The sequence below is a fragment of the Nicotiana sylvestris genome, chromosome 6 (assembly GCF_000393655.2).
Source record: "Nicotiana sylvestris chromosome 6, ASM39365v2, whole genome shotgun sequence".
NCBI lineage: Eukaryota > Viridiplantae > Streptophyta > Magnoliopsida > Solanales > Solanaceae > Nicotiana > Nicotiana sylvestris.
Genome location: NC_091062.1, coordinates 140169718 through 140186324, shown reverse-complemented (window position 1 = coordinate 140186324; position 16607 = coordinate 140169718). Strand labels below are relative to the sequence as shown.

General features: G+C 34.6%; 2 protein-coding genes across 4 annotated transcripts; both read left to right on the top strand.

The window, feature by feature from the left end:
• Positions 1 to 1753: 1753 nt before the first annotated feature.
• LOC104245383 (probable transcription factor PosF21) lies at positions 1754 to 8023 on the top strand. Its single transcript, XM_009800984.2, has 5 exons — positions 1754 to 1900; positions 2208 to 3274; positions 4354 to 4486; positions 4741 to 4825; positions 7404 to 8023. Exons 2-5 carry the CDS (start codon positions 2574 to 2576, stop codon positions 7772 to 7774), a joined length of 1290 nt encoding a protein of 429 aa, XP_009799286.1. The 5' UTR covers positions 1754 to 1900; positions 2208 to 2573; the 3' UTR covers positions 7775 to 8023.
• A 1773-nt stretch (positions 8024 to 9796) lies between these two features.
• LOC104245381 (protein ENHANCED DISEASE RESISTANCE 2-like) lies at positions 9797 to 15660 on the top strand. Of its 3 annotated transcripts, none has more exons than XM_009800982.2 (3): positions 9797 to 9968; positions 12218 to 13176; positions 15331 to 15660. In XM_009800982.2, coding segments are annotated over exons 2-3 (948 nt in total). In that variant the 5' UTR covers positions 9797 to 9968; positions 12218 to 12229; the 3' UTR covers positions 15332 to 15660. The 3 variants fall into 3 exon arrangements, with proteins under 3 accessions (XP_009799284.1, XP_009799281.1, XP_009799283.1); XM_009800979.2 differs by having other exon boundaries at positions 11742 to 13176; XM_009800981.2 differs by having other exon boundaries at positions 9819 to 9968; positions 12200 to 13176.
• Positions 15661 to 16607: the final 947 nt, after the last annotated feature.

Genomic DNA, 16607 nt, shown 5'->3' with positions numbered 1-16607 from the left:
CCCCAACCCTAAATTGTTCATTTACCTTTCGATATCAACTAGAATTTAGATTTTTGATATGCATGTAATATGACAAAATTAGTTTTTCTTTTGCTTAATTAATAACGAACTCGAAAAGTCTTAGGTAGCCAATAAAATCTTTTCTCAAAAGAAAATATTACTTTAAGTAACCAATGATCAGTTTGGATTACTTTAATATATTATTACTATTTAAACTACTCTTCAGTATAGATAAAGATCAGTTTTAAATACACAAACAAAATTGACCACTAGCAAATTTCAAGAATTTTAAAATTTTTATGGACTATAATGATGAAATCAACAAATGATATTAATCCTACATTAAAAAACCTCAGCACATAAGCTTATTAAAATAATCCTTGAATCTGAGGAAAATAAAAGAAAGGTATTAAGAAAATATTCATGTAACTTTAAAAAAGAAGAGCAAGAGATATAGAGAATTTGCACTTCAATTACGAGATTTCTCGTCAAATATCAACATTTTTGTACGCTCTAAGCAAATAGAAGTTGTTTACATGATTAATCGACTATGTCACGAAAAAATATTTAAGGATTTAAAAAAAAATTAAAAAAAAATAAAGAGCCAGCCCGCCCTAGCCCGCAGCCCTCTTAGGGTTGGGTTGGGCTGGCTATTTTAAGGCCAATTTATATGGCGGGCCGGCCCGTCCTAGCCCGTCAAATTTAAAAGCCTACGAGGCTTGCACTGGGCTGCCTGTTTTGACAGCTCTAACAACTCATGTGATTGTTTTGTATTAGATTTTGATATTTCATTAGATTGTTCATATCCCAATAAAAGACGGTATTTTATTGTACTAGGTTTATTTTCTAATCATTAATACAAATATTTAATATAAAATACTTTCGTAGGTCATATTTAACTTTCTTATATTCACATGAATTGGTAAAAGTTATAAATCCGTTATTGAAATTTTTATTAATTAATTTAAATAATAATATTATTTATTTGGAAGATACTTTTATGATATTATTTATCAATTTATAATAATTTAATATATTCTTACAAAAAATTATTCATTTTGAATACCTCATAATATTTGATATTTCTTATTTACATATATGTTTATCATATAGTAAAAATTAAATTGTAATTACGTTATGACAAATAAACAAGTCATTATAATTACTATACTATGTAGTTACTAGGTTATGCAATTACTATCCTAGTAATTACACATGCAATTCTAAACCGACATGAAGCAATTGTTTTTAAATAACATTCGATGCTGACAATATATGAGTTGAAATTTCAATAGTCTCACAGTAATTGTTGTCTTATTGAACTTCAAACAGTTATTTATGTTAAGCATATTCGACCTTTAATGATGCTTTTTGATTCTTATACTTGTGAATCTTTACAAGATTATCGAATATTAGCTGTAATATCATTAATATTTTTAAAGTAAATTTGTTTTGTTACTCCATATTTGAAGGTAATGTAATTCTACAACAATCTAAATATAATATTTATATATCATATGTAAAGGGACAAAAAAACACACATTTTATCAATTCAAGATTAAACATGCTTATAATGCAAGGACCAAAAATGACTTAATTCATAAATAATTGAGGGATCAAAAGTGCAATGATTCCAAAAGAATAAGGTGCCCATGTCAACATGTCCGAACATGTCCGGATATGAATCCCTGTCCGAATTTATAGCATGTCCGTAAGCATTATTATAATTACAAATTTGCACTTTCCTTCCACCGCAGGCGCAGCACACTCTTCTCAGATTTTGCCTCTTTTCTTTATCCTCTCTTCACATTCTCTTTTTTCTCTCTAGCGTATGATTTATCCCCATGTGAAAAGCTGCTTGATTCTGTTTTCCCTTTTCTGGAGATCTAAAAGAAACCGTGTAAGAATTTCTCCCTCTTCTCCTCTTTTTTGTTGTTTTTTTTTTAAAATGAATTTGTAATCTTTATTTTTTCGTTTTTTTTATTATATATCTCTTTCATTTTGGTGCTCTGCATTTTGTCCTTTTTTGTGTCTGTTAAATTCTTCAAAAGGGTTGTTAAGGTTCAAATTTCTTTGAATCTTTGAATTCCGTGTTTGTGTTTTTGTCTCTTCTTGAATCTGAGATTTCTGATAACAAAATATCCCTTTTTTTTTTTATCAAAGATATTATGGGGTTTGCTCATTTCCCTTTTCTTTCCATTTTTCAGGTTGCATTTTACAGAGGAAATTGATCTGAGATAAGCTTGCTCAGCATTTCTGAAATCAACAATACAGGGTCTCAGCAAGGGGTTTCATGTTCTGTTATAGCTAAGTTTTGGTGGAATTTGAATACCTCAGGATTTTAGATGCAGAATAAAACAACTTACATTGTGAGAAGGTTCTTGCTTTAAGCGAAAAACGAATTATTACCTGTTGATTTTTGTGTTTCTGTTATCAAGGTTGTTCGGTCTGGAGTATATATTGTATATGTGTAAAAGTTGGATTTTTTGGCTCTGTGATATTTTAGCATTTGAAGATCATTAACCTGAAGGGTAGGTTTTATAATATATACTGTGTGGACTGGGAGAACTTATATGGATAAGTCTTCAAGCCATACAGTAGGTTCGTTGCCTCCACTCGGGAGATACTCATTGTTTTCACCTCCTGGGGGTAGTTCCAATGCAAAGTTGGAACAATCTGGATTAGCTAATTTACCTCCCTTAGGCCCTGGAAATGCTTCAGAATCAGGTCATTTTGGTCATGGTTTGTCGGCTGATTCTAGCCGATTTAGTCATGATATAAGCCGAATGCCTGATAATCCGCCTAAGAAATTTGGTCATCGGCGTGCCCACTCGGAGATTCTTACTCTTCCTGATGATATTAGCTTTGATAGTGATCTTGGTGTTGTTGGTGGACTGGATGGACCGTCTCTGTCGGATGAGACTGAGGAGGACTTCCTCTCAATGTACCTTGACATGGATAAGTTTAATTCTTCATCTGTGTCTTCTGATTTTCAAGTGGGCGAGTCTTCTTCTTCGGCAGCTGCAGCTTCAGGTTCATTGCAAATTCCAGCAATGGCTTCAGCAGCTTCAGGGTCAGATAATGTGGGCCCCACTGCTAGCGCGAAGCCAAGGGTTAGACATCAGCATAGCCAGTCCATGGATGGTTCAACTACAATCAAGCCGGAGATGCTTATGTCAGGTATAGATGAGGCATCTCCACTTGAAACTAAGAAAGCAACGTCTGCAGCGAAGCTTGCTGAACTCGCTCTTGTTGATCCAAAACGTGCCAAGCGGTAAGGCTTTAGATGGAAATGTTGTTTCTCATTTAAGTTTGCAGTCTGTTTCACGTTATTTTAGCTTGGCTATACCTTTGCATTTTGCTTTCTGGTACATGGTCTTGCTTGGGATTAAATCTTACGTAGAGGTCTAGGGGCAGACTATTGATGGAGGGGCCTAAACTATGAGCCTCCTGAATATGTTCTTGATGTTTAAAAAAAAGTTAGATTTAGTGCTACAGTATACAGTGCTGTTTTGCGAATGCCTGCTCCTTCTGAAGATAATCATTTGTTCCATTGGTGGTGAGGCATTTTATCTATATGTTGGCTAGCACTTGCTCCTCAATCTTTTTGTTTTTTGTTTTTGTCTAATGAAGCAGTTTTGTCATCATACTTCTAAAGGTTTGCCTATGGTCTCTTCTATCAACTATTTCCCTTCAATGGCTAAAGAAGACGGTGAAATGATGAGACTTGTTAGAAAGGAAAATAAAGAGACAAGGCCCTTCTGGGCCCTCTACCTTAACTGTGCCAACAAGTGCCTCCCGCTCCCCCAAACATTTCTGTTCTATTTCTTGTTCTCTCCTGCTCTCCTTTAGCCTACAGCAGAAGAATCTCCCCAGAAGTTCGATTTCATTAATGGTGTATAGAAATTCACCTCTAAGAACCAAAATCCAGCTTTCTTGACTCCTCTAAATTAGCTAAAGTTGGCCTCTGTTGTTGGTGAGGAGGGTACACTGCCACTGCCCCTACCCTGGCTTCTAGGAAATTTGAACTTGTTTGTCCATTAATGGGAGGCTGGCAAAAGAGATAAGAGAATATGTAAGATTAAAACTGTAGGTCCCTCCGGGGAGTTTGAAGCAGGCAACAGAAACCATGTAGAGTGAGAGAGCTGCATATTGTCTTGGGCTAATATAAAGACAAATGGCATAGAATTTTTTCTTTATAGGGTAACCGTGTTACTAAGATTAGAGAAAAGAGTTGGGATGGCTCAGTGTTTCAAGCTTAATTTAGTTGCCTAGTTGAACTGTTGTTTTCACTCAAACAAATCTCCAATTGTGTTCTCTCTCATCATTGTCTTTGTTTATACGGTGCAACAGGATTTGGGCCAACAGGCAATCAGCTGCAAGATCAAAGGAAAGGAAAATGAGGTATATAGCAGAGCTTGAGAGAAAAGTGCAGACTTTGCAAACAGAAACAACTACTTTGTCTGCTCAGTTGACCCTATTGCAGGTGCATATCAGTTGCTCTCACTGCCCTGTAATTGTTTGTTTTCATTCTCTTTTTATTTGTGTTTTCTTTCTGTTGTTGAACACGGGCTTGAGTGTAATTGAAGTGATGGAAGTAGTTAAGTGCTTAGTCTAGTGTCTGTGGCATCTGCTTGCATACTTACAAATGTACAGATATATGTATCTTTAACCTTTTCCTTACATGTATCATCAGATTATGGATTCTGAGATGTCTGTTTTTGTTTCCACATGAAACAGAGGGATACAAATGGTCTGACTGCTGAAAACAGTGAACTTAAACTGCGTTTACAAACAATGGAACAACAGGTGCATCTGCAAGATGGTAAGAATCCGAATAATGACTTTTTCAGTAATATTTTGCCCATAACCAGCCTTGTGTTTTCATCTGTCTGAATAAAGTTTGCCATTTCTTCGATGGTATTCTTTAATGTAATTAGTGTTTGAACATTCAAGCTGATCCAAACGGGATTATTTGTCAAATGCAAGATAAGGTCTGGTTGGATTTAGGCTTTGTTGGTCTCTGAAACTTTTTCCGCGATTCCAGAAGAAAGTGAAATCAATTTTGATTTACTGCATCACTTTCACATTGAGTGTAGCATTAACCTTGTGGTAATAAATACTAGTAATTTTGCCATTTTCTTCATCTTGTTGTACAGAAACCAACACAACACATATTACCTTGCAAGGCTAAGCATAGTTTTTGATAGGGCCTGTTTGACTCAGATAAAGGAATATTATATACAAGTCCAATATTCTAAAGTGAATACTTTCTTCGAATGCTAATGGTGTTGTAGTGGAGGTTTGAGTAGTTGCATAATTCAGATGTTAGAACTTCAAAGCTTTGTTCTCAGAACATGATGCTGCTTGAATATGAGAAACTCATGAATTAGTGTCATGATGGGCGCCCATGTATTAGGTACTGTTTTGTTTTGTCCATAAAAAATTGGAAAGTTAAGAGGACACCAATAGGCTACAATTCACCTTGTAAGACCCTTCACACCATAGAAAATTTTCAATAAATCGTTATATCTCAACTGGACCTTATTTCCTTGTTCTCAGTAAAAGTTGTACTAGGCTGATAGAACACTTTCCTAACATAAATTTCCTTCTCTCTCTCTCTCTCTCTCTCTCTCTCTCAAATGTTTCCTCTCCATGATCTCTTCAGCTTTTACCAACTTCTTCAGCCAGATTAGTGGTGCAACCCTATGTGGATGATGAACTAGTTTGGGATTGAGACACTTGTTGTTGTATTTTTTCAATTTTGAAAAATGTGGGTGCCATCACTTCCTTTTATATGTTTCAACTTGGTGGTGAAAAGCAGTCCAATACAACAGAATGAATGTATGGATGTAATTAAACTGCAAGTACTTCGTTATGTTTGAAATAGTCCATCGGTTTGTTCAGCTCCTAAATTGGAATAGTTGCAATTCAAAACTAACCTTATCTCATTAGGAAACATAGTGTTATCTTGGCAATTAATTTGCCTATTGGAACTGAATTACTTTCTGCTGGATTTAGCATGTTACTTAGGTTTCAAAAACCATTGGGAAGGCTATGGTATCATATTACCTAAGAAGGGATAGTCAAGGAATAATATGGGAGTTCACATTTAGAATGGCGATACAAAATTGGGAATGGGAGAAAATAGATGAGTTCTCTTATAAACTCTATGCTTGCCTTGAAGGGGATGACGGAGAGCACAGGATGGTGTAGAGGGTGAAAGGGACAAAACAATTTTCATTCAGATCAGTTTAATTGAATGGAGTAGACAGAAGGGAAGGATGGAGGAATGGGGCACCAAGGCGTCAAAGAAGTTTGCATTCTTCATTTGGTGCACTGTGCGAGATGCAATATTGATTGTGGACAACTTAAAGAGGAGGAGAATGGTAATGAGTTGGCGTTGTTTGTGCAAGGAAGCGAAGAAGTCACCAACCAGATTTTGTTACATTGCAAATTCGTTTGACATTGGTGGAATCTTGCATGTTATTGATTAGTATTGCATGGGTTGCACCATTCACAATAGAGGAAACAATTAAGAGTTTGGAGTATGGAGAAATATACCTTCATCACTTCATGTACTTTTTTGGCTTGGATGGACCAAAACGAATAGGAGATTGTTTTACAGTAGTGAAAGGGACATTGTAGCATTATGAAATCTTTCTTGTTTCATGTACATTTTATGGTGTAAAGGGAGGATACAAGTGTGTATAGATGAATGGGTTAGCATGATAGGAACCTGTGGTTGAGCCACTCTTTTATTTGTAAAATATTTTCACCATCTTGTTTCAATAAATGATACTTTTGACTTGTCAAAAAGGATGTAGGGGAGGAAAGTGACCCTTCTAGATAAGGTAGAAAGTATATTTTCACGATAGATAAGGCTGCAAGTTTGATGCTGATCTCTGTCAATCCATTTTGTCCATCATTTGGCATGTTTTAACAATGTCACTCATCAGTCAATGAATGGAAAAATTTGCTGCAAATGATGCACCAGACATCAGGTGCCGCCTAAAATGGTGGAAAAGCCAATATGCATCCTCTGCTAGTTTTGCACTCATAAATTGCCACAAGATGTTTGCTAGAATTTTCTGTCTAAATTACTATACGAGCTCTTCATCTTGTTCAATGTGCATTTGTCTTTTGCACACCTGACAATTTACACCTTAACCCTATGTCATAGAGGCGTGCTGGATGTACTACGGACTATTAGTCCAGAAGTGCTTTCATGCAGCGTTTCTATACGTCCAAAATTGTCCTCGCGTATTTATTGATCTTCTTAATGTTTTGTTAGTTTCTTTAATGCATGAAAACATTTTGAGCACAAAATATTTGGGGTTTGTCCAGAGAGTTGCTAATTGATATTTTTGCTCTGTTTTTTTCTGTAATTTCTCCATATGTAGCGTTAAATGATGCTCTAAAGGAGGAGATACAGCATCTGAAAGTGCTAACTGGGCAAGGCATTGCAAATGGCGGACCTATGATGAACTTTCCAGCATCCTTTGGGGGCAATCAGCAATTTTACTCTAACAACCATGCGATGCATACGTTGTTGGCTGCGCAACAGCTTCAGCAGCTCCAGATACATTCTCATAAGCAACAACACCAGTTTCAGCAACATCAGCTCCACCAGTTTCAGCAGCAGCAACAGTTGCAACACCAGCAACAACTGCAAGAACAACTGCACCAAGCAGGAGATATGAATTCGAGAAGTTCACTGTCATCTCCTCAAAATGACAATGGTTCTGATACTAGTGCTATATCAAAGGATTGAAAAACACACAGGCATTGTTGGCCAGAGAGTATAGAGTTGGTCTATTTTTTCAGAATCATCATGTAGCTCAAAGTCTATGTTTCAAAAGCATCATGTGTTTTTCAAGTAGCTCAGCTTATTTACTCTTAATTAGGTTGGTTAGCTTCATCTGCATTTTGGTACTACATTGTAGAATCATTGACTTTTTAGTTGAAAATTGTGCAAGTCCCATTCTATGGCAAGTCATTGTGCTCGACATGATTTTCTTCATATTACCAATATTCTTTGTGGTGGACTTTTTAAAGACATCAAGTAATTTACAGTATTTCTCTTAGTGTCAGTGTTCACATATTACTAATTATATTTGAGACATGTTTACGCTCCCCGCGATCATGGAGGATACCTGTTAGTTTTGTCTTGTAACTGTCTGTTCTGAATCTGTTATCACTTTCAGAAGAATTGCAGGGTGGAACTATTTTCCAACGTTTGCCTGTGAAGTAACCTTTCCAAATTCTGAATTATATTTCATGTTTTGATTCATTTCAAACTGTGCTTCCCTCTTGCATGAATGCAACTTATGACTCCATGTCCTCTCGCCTTCAAGACTATGTTTGGCTAACTCACCAGAGCAAGTGAATGGCGATTTTTATAACTTCTACAACGGGAATAACATTTACATTTTTAAGAGTAAAACAAACCACAAAGGAGTTCTTGCCTAAAAGAAATGGTTTTCGTTTCCCCCCCCCCCGGTAAAAACAGGAAATTTTTCATTAATAACTAAGGCGTTACAGGGACATGAGACATCACATTACAACTATTATGAATAGCCAGTACACATGAGTTTCCAAAACTAGCTAACTTATAACACATAGATATAGGAATTGTTCTAGTAGACTACAAGCCTTCTTTGTCGTGTGAGTGGTGGATTTAAGCATTTAGAGCCTGTTTGGCCAAACTTTTAGGAGGCCAAAGTACTTTTTGGTGGTCAAAAAAATATTTTTTGAAAAATTTAAAGTGTTTGACCAAAATGAAAAAGTATTTTTAAGCAGCAGCAGAAGCGGTTTCTCTGTTTTCTGGGGAGAATCTATAAATTCTAGCTTCTTCCAAGAAGTAGAAGTTGAAACAAATAATTTATTCAAGACAAAAATAACCTTACAATATATATATATATATATATATATATATATATTGCAAATTATCCCTCATTATTTTAACATTTTTCCTTATCCTTTTCCTTTTTATTTCTGCTATATCTTTCTTCTCTTTTTTATTTTAATCATATTTTTATTTTCTTTTTCCTATTCCTAAGAGTAAATTTTAATTTTATATTGAATAATATATTTTGACATATTTAAATTATCATGCAAACAATAAGTAATACCAAATAGTCAATGTTATTGCTTTGGAATAACTATATTTTATATTGATTGAAATATTTAATTTATATTTTAATTTAGAATTATTTTATAATAAATGTTTAAGTTTTTTTTTAAATAATACTAATTGCAAATTAAATCTTTACTGTCTTTTTTCTTAATTTAATACTTAAAAATATTTTTTGAAAAGATTGGCCAAACATAATGAGATTGGAAAAAGCACTATTAAAACGAATTGGCCAAACATAAACTGTTATTTTACAAAAATACTTTTCCAAAAAGCACTTTTGAACAAAAGCACTTCTCAAAATGAGTAATTTTTTTACTGGGTCAAACAGGCTCTTAATCAAAAGATAAAGTTGGTGCTCCCTCTATTTCAAATCAATTTATGTGAAGGCGTTCAAAGTGCGAATTCGAACATACATTATCAAAATTCTTAAAATATAATTTATATTTAAAATTTTTGTGAAAATTATAAGTGATCATACTTAATAATTTAAAATATTAAAAAAAGAGTCAACAAAAAACTGTATAAATTTCCAAATACCCAAGCTTCGTATTAAGAAAATAATTTTAAATGTCAAATGTCAAAAGACAAAAAAAAGTAAATAAAATAAAAAGGAAAGAGAGCCCTCTACATTTGCCTGTCTTCTCTGTCACTTCTTTCATCTAGAACAGAAGAGTCACTTTTTGTTCTTTTTCCTGAAATTTTCAAAAGACCCCATAACCAAAAAAAATTAATTTCTTCTATATTTTATTTTTGGAGCTTTTCTCCTCCATATTGACAATTCCTTTTGCACGATCACACTTCAAACAGAACACCTGATCAAACTCTCACGGTATGTTATTGTTTTTAATTTTCATTAATCCCCCAATTTTATTCTTAGCTTAACACATTAGTACTTCTTTTAGCTCTGCGTTATTTATATTAATCATTTCTTGGATGTGTTTATTTGTGTATTTTATAAATACAGCTGATAGTTAATATGTATAATGGAAACATAGCAGGAAAAGTGGGATATTATTGGTTATTAGAAAATTTAATCCTAGAATTAGATAAAGTGTGATATATGTAGTGGGTGTTTCTTGGAACATTGAGATAGTTGACACTATTATTTCCTTTATCTAAATAATCTATTTGTGTTTCTGAGATCCAAACTAACTTTTAATGGATAGAGATATGGTCTTGTACATGTTTTTAAGAATATAAGCCCTAGATAATGTAAAGTTAATATTTTTAAGGGGAATTTTCTGCAATATCTTTAAATCTCTGCTCCAACTGCCAGCTCCCTCAGCAGTGGTATTTGCTGAAATATCACTAATTCCATTCTTAGAAAGTATGGTACTGAAAGACGTAAATTGGATACGGAAATCCATCTCTGTTGGATGAAGTTTCAAAATGGGTTCATTTTCTTTCAACGAATAAAAACTTTTGAAAAAGTGAGGGATGTGTCGCGAAGACATTCCAGAAGGTCACCCATCCTAGGAAAACGAATTCGCTTTAGGTTCTTCCTAAATGGTTTAGCTGTGTCGAGTTAAGGTGAGAAATAGTAACTTATATATTGTGATCAAAGAAGAAAATACCATTAGTATTACGATGTTGGAATTTTGATCATGTTATTCCCTTTTTTTGGTGGTAAGCTTATGCATCTTATTATGATGCATTAAGCAAGTTTAGGCTTGTATTGCTGTTGCCTTTGTGCTGTATTTTCTTAATTCTTCATGAAATTCACCTATGTAAAACTTGGTCCCCTTTTCTCCCGTTATTAAGGAATGACTTCTACTTTTGAGCCCACATATCACTTCGGACAGAAGCCATGGCCAGCTGAAAGAAGCCTGAAAAACAGAAGGAAGGGTGGAAAGTAAAGAAGAAAAAAAATGTAGAAATAGAAACTGCTTTTGATGAGCTGGTATCTGGCTAACCTCATTGGGTACATATACAAGTATATTAATTTTAGCTGGGTAGCTTTAAAGAGTACCTTTGTATTGAAATGATTTGAAATGGAAAAAAGCAGCTTGTAACAGACTGCAACTCTCCTAGACTGCAGATAGCATGCAACCCAACAAGCGAATGTCAATAGCAAACTAGTAAAGATGATATTATAACAAATTATAAAGGCACATTGAAGCCTTTTTCTATGAACTTGCATTCCTGTCTCCGGCAGTCAAGGTCAATGTGTGACCGCAGTTTGACAGTGAAACCTCCTAAAACCTTTTCTTATCAAGAATGTGCCAGGTAAGAATGCATTTTTAATGGAAAGACTAATTTACAAAATTTGAATAGAGATAAGGTAGAAGCATGATTATTAGGAAAAAGAATAGGCAGTAGAATACTAGTAAAAACTTGATATAGTTGACCAGATTTAGATCAATGATGATAAAGATGTTAAAGAGAGGACACAACTCAGTGTATAGTTGTTTGGTGCGTGGGGTATAGCAGTGACACTGACCCTTACTCAGATAAATATTGTCATTTAAAGTGTTTCGATGACAAGAAAAATCTGGTCCGAGTTTTGTAACTATTGCTTCCTGATAGGTTGTAAAGTTAACTTACTGTGAAATTGGAAGATGTAAACTCTAGCAGTGATATAGCAAGGTTTATCCTTTTGCAGTTGTTCAAGATACGCAAGTCAGCATATTCAGAATTTTGTTGTGAAAGAAACAGCAATTTCATCAGAAGGATGTCAGTTAATGAAATGTAAAGGGGCTGTAAATACTAGTATTATGTTTGGCAAATAGCCTATAATCACCGGCTGTCTCGTAATTCGAGACTTTAGGGCTAGAAAACAGTAAGATGATGCAGAGGGATATGTCAAATAAGTGCAGGAGTAGAACATGCACATTGATTGTCTATTTCGTCACTGTTTAGACATGGCCTCTCTCTTGTACATCTTATGTTCCTAATGGCACTTATCTGTTAAATTGTTCACTCTTTTTGAATTTGTTATTGAGAACTCTAAGTTTGAGGGAAGCTACTCTCTAGTTTTTTACATTCTAGCAACTTTGAAGTAATATTTTTAGTATATCGATTCTACATCCTGGTAATAAAATCATCTAATCATAAACTAAGGTGGTGTCGTACAAATAGTTTGCATTGCATATGGCCAATCTTGATGGTGATGATGAACCTGAATGGATAAAGAGGGTGAAATCAGAAGGTGCCGTTCCTCTTCTGGACCCAGATAACTGCTCAAATGGTTGGGCTTCTCCACCAGGGAATAGTTTCATGGTAAGAGGTCCAGAATACTTTTTAACAAAGGTTAAAGTTCATGGGGGTGAGTTTCTTCTTAAACCTCTTGGTTTTGACTGGATTAAAGGTCCCAAAAAGATTTCTGGTCTCCTAAATAGTCCAACACACCGTATCAGGAGGGCTCTTCAAGAGGAAAATCCAACTGGTCGCAAGCCCTTTGTTTGGGCTTTCAACTTGCAAGTTCCTAGTAAGGAAAATTATAGTGCCATTGCATATTTTGTGGGTCTTCAGCCCGTCCCCGAAGGGTCTTTAATGGAGCAGTTCTTGAAAGGGGATGATGCTATTAGAACTAGAAGGCTTAAATTGCTAGCAAATGTTGTTAAAGGACCTTGGATTGTAAGAAAGGCAGTTGGGGAGCAAGCTATATGCGTAATTGGCCGTGCGCTGACATGCAACTACTGTATAGCAGACGACTTCATAGAAGTAGATATTGATATTGGATCTTCTGTGATAGCAAATGCAATTGTTCATCTCGCATTTAATTATCTATCAACTCTTACTGTTGATTTAGCTTTCCTTATTGAGAGTCAAGCTCAATCAGAACTACCAGAACGGATTTTAGGAGCTGTAAGATTTTCGGAGCTGAAAACCACTTCAGCACAGCCAGTTGAAATGCCATCTGATGGGAACATGGGAGAGTTGCCGCCTTCTTTCTCTTCAAGGTTATGGAAATCGTTTGGGCACAGTTTCTCCCACCGTGTTCAGACAGATACTCAAGATGGCAGCTCCAACTCCAGCTCATCACATGTAGAGGGGGCTGTTGATAGTGGGATGTCCAAAGAAGATACAAAAAAATAGTAAGTGATCTTAGACTTTAAGAACGCTTTATCAAATACCTGACATGAAAGAAACTGTAGTTCTCCTTCCTCATGTTAGTTTCCGTTTTAAAATTGACTACATTTCGAGATCCCCCCCCCCCCACACACACCCACACCCACACACACACACACAAAACACCATCAACAACAACAAAAAATGCAAAAGCCTGTTTCATGGCTGAATTTCTGAATTCTGAGTTCATGTTTTCCTTTATTTGAAAACTTAACATGGTAAGAAAACATCTTTTTTACATTGCAAAGCATGGCAACTACTAAGAGTTTGGCAAATCCTGGTTTGATCTAATTTATCAACATTGAAATTGGTCTACTAGGTTTTTTTAAAACAAATTTTGTGTGCGAGTGTGTGAGGGAAAAGTCTACATCCTTCCTCGGGTTAGCAAAAATAAAGCACAAACAGAGAATCACACAAAAGATTTTTGGTTTAATTCCATGGTATATAAAGTTCCCAATTCTTCCTCTTCCAGAGAATTTTCCTCTAGTCAGTTAAAGGTTCTTGAATGGTAGTTATGATTTATTTGAGCAAAATTGTTACTACTAGGTTTCTTTAGTTCTAGATTTCCTCTGATTGTTTTTTTCATCCATAGCAATATAGTTTAAGAAAATTTTCTCTGAAGTGTGGATTCTTAAGTTAATGTTGTCTATGAAGCTTTAAACTCGTTTGATCATGGTTTTTGAAATCATGTCCAAAATGACTTCCTCTGACCAGTTATGCATCCAGAGTAGATTTTGCATATCTTATTTTTCTCTTCTCTTCTTCCTTTCACACCGCTCAATTGAGATGCTTCCCTTATATATAGTGTCAATGGTTGTAGTAACTGGTATATCTTTGCAAATGACTTCTAATTAAGGATATAAACAATGAGTTCATTCATGACTAGGTATATGTACTAGGCTTTTCTGCCTATTTCAGTGTTGGCTATCCTTCAAGTGTCACTCTTCCAACATATTTGCAAATGTTTTTCTTATAAATATGTTAACGCAGCATCATGTTACAGTTTCTCTCAGTAAGATTTTGTTTTTAATTTCATTGTTTAAACATGCATAAGGAGCTCGTGTAATGTTGTTGGCAATTTAGGAGTGTACATGAACCGGGTTGGTTCAGTTTTTATCAAAACCAAACTAAACCAACTTATATCAGTTTGGATTGATTCGGTTTTGTGTGTATTTTCGGGTTTTTTGTTACATGAATATTATTTCAATATTACTTTGTTAACGTTATAGATAAAATTTTGATAAGTGAATGTATGTTTAGTAAAGATTCAAAAAATTGACAAACATATGATCTATTAAAATATTCTTATGGAGAATTTTTTTAGTAACACATGATAGTTATTTTGTTAGTCGTCTAACAATAATTTTTCGTTTATGTACGCTTTCAAGATTAATCGAATTTAATAATTAAACATAAAAATCAATATGATACCTAAATAATGATATGTTCAATTTAATTTTAAATTATCGAAATATCATTTCAAATTCGAAAAAGATATAAGAAATCTTGATATATGAATATGGAAGAACAAAAGATGATTGACCCATTTTAATAACACTTGATAAGAAAGTGATACAACTCATTATTTAAAGTAAATAAAAATGAATGCACTTCATAATTCTATTAAATATTACATCCCATGAGAGGATCTCAAATATTTTCTAGATATTTTTTAAAGAAAATGCTATATAAAGTCTTGAAAGTATATATAAAAGTTATATATTTATATGTCGGTTTGGTTTGGGTTTTTTACTCAATACCAAATCAAGTTGGGTTTTTAATCTGTTTGGTTTGACTTTTCGGTTTGGTGCGGTTTTCCGGTTCGGTTTGAACACCCCTAATTGGCATGGTGCTGAGACTCCTTTTTTTTTTTTCTTTTCTCCGGACACCAAGATTAGGGTTTTCTCTCGGATCATGTCCTCTTTCCAATGAAGACAACATTGTCATTTTCCGTGCAATATATCCCTTGCTCTCTTTGTATTCTTCATTAAACAGTTCCCTCCTCGTATTCTTTCTTGGATGTTTGAGATGAAGGCTGTTACTCAAGTTATATGCATCATATATCTGCTCATATTCTTACTGCATATACTGATACATTTCTTAATATTTGAACACTGCAGACCTCCACACTGTAAATTCGATGAATTTCTTGAAAGGTTCAATGGCTTCAGGCGTGAGGAATCTTACTATTAGTCTCTTGTTGCTTGTGATGGCTAACCAATATTTATGGCAGTAGACAAAAATATGCATACAGCTCTGGGGCAAATTTAGCGACACGGAACTGCAGTAACATTCTTCGGCTGTATTGGCCTCTGCCATTTTCTCATTTCTTTCTGAAAACCCACATCTTCAGCTGCTCATTCACTTGTATTCTTGATATTGATTTTTATTTGTTTATATCGATTGATTGGTAACAATAGATTACTAATTTGAAGGGGATTGATTGGTTATACGTTGTTTTTATTCCGTTCTTTTTTTCTTCAGTAACCCCATATTGTTTGATGTAAGGAAGTATATTCTTTGATTGAAAATATTGGGATAGAACAGTTATATTTGCCAGAAGAAATAAATAAAGACAAAAAGAGAGAAACCAAATTTTACATAAGGATACTACCTGACCCAAAACTACATAATAAGGGGATCCTTCCAAATATTGCAAATTTATGATTTTCCAAAAGATTTAAGAAAAATGGTTTCAACTTGTTCTACTCAATGAAGGTACAAGGATACCACTTGACCCAAAACTAGCTTATATAAGGTCCTATAAAAATCAAACATTAAAACATATACTCCATGAGATAAAATTTAAGCATACATCCCACTAATAAAGCTAAGAAATGATTCAAGAGACTGGACTAGGAGAATGATCTAGGTATTAAAGTATATCACTAAAACAGTCCAAGAAAAGAATGAAAAGTTAACCGATTAAGTTAGCAACCAATTACATGTCAAAAGTGTTTTCTGCACATCTGGTATCTTCTATATTCTGAGGCAAGCACTGGCCATCCATCACTTTAATAGGTAAAACTTTATAAGAAATTGCATATTAGGCTTTCTCAAGGACAAGATAGACAAATAAATCTCTTTTACAGTCCGGAAACTTCCCAAAGGGCCAAATTTCATTCATAAACAAAACTTAGATACTTGAAGCGGACCTTTTTTCTCTTTGAAGGCTATCTTCATCCTTAACATAAGACTCTTTTTGACTAGGTATTGAATGTCTCCGATGTTTTCTTTGCTTTTTGTTTCATTCATGGGAGAGTAGTGGGGGTGGGGCTGTAGCACAAAGCACAGAATAAGCAACTAAGCTTGAAGCTTTGAACTATGTTGCTCGGACTCTCTGAAAATGTCGCCGGGTGCATGTCGGATCCTCCAAAAGTAGTGCATTTTTGGAGGG

Excerpts from the sequence above, each read along its gene's own strand:
- LOC104245383 (XM_009800984.2), top strand. The coding sequence starts at position 2,574 with ATGGATAAGTCTTCAAGCCATACAGTAGGTTCGTTGCCTCCACTCGGG. Across the intron at positions 4,487-4,740 it reads CTCAGTTGACCCTATTGCAG|AGGGATACAAATGGTCTGAC; the intron begins GTGCATATCAGT and ends CACATGAAACAG. Across the intron at positions 4,826-7,403 it reads ACAGGTGCATCTGCAAGATG|CGTTAAATGATGCTCTAAAG; the intron begins GTAAGAATCCGA and ends CTCCATATGTAG.
- LOC104245381 (XM_009800982.2), top strand. The coding sequence starts at position 12,230 with ATGGCCAATCTTGATGGTGATGATGAACCTGAATGGATAAAGAGGGTG.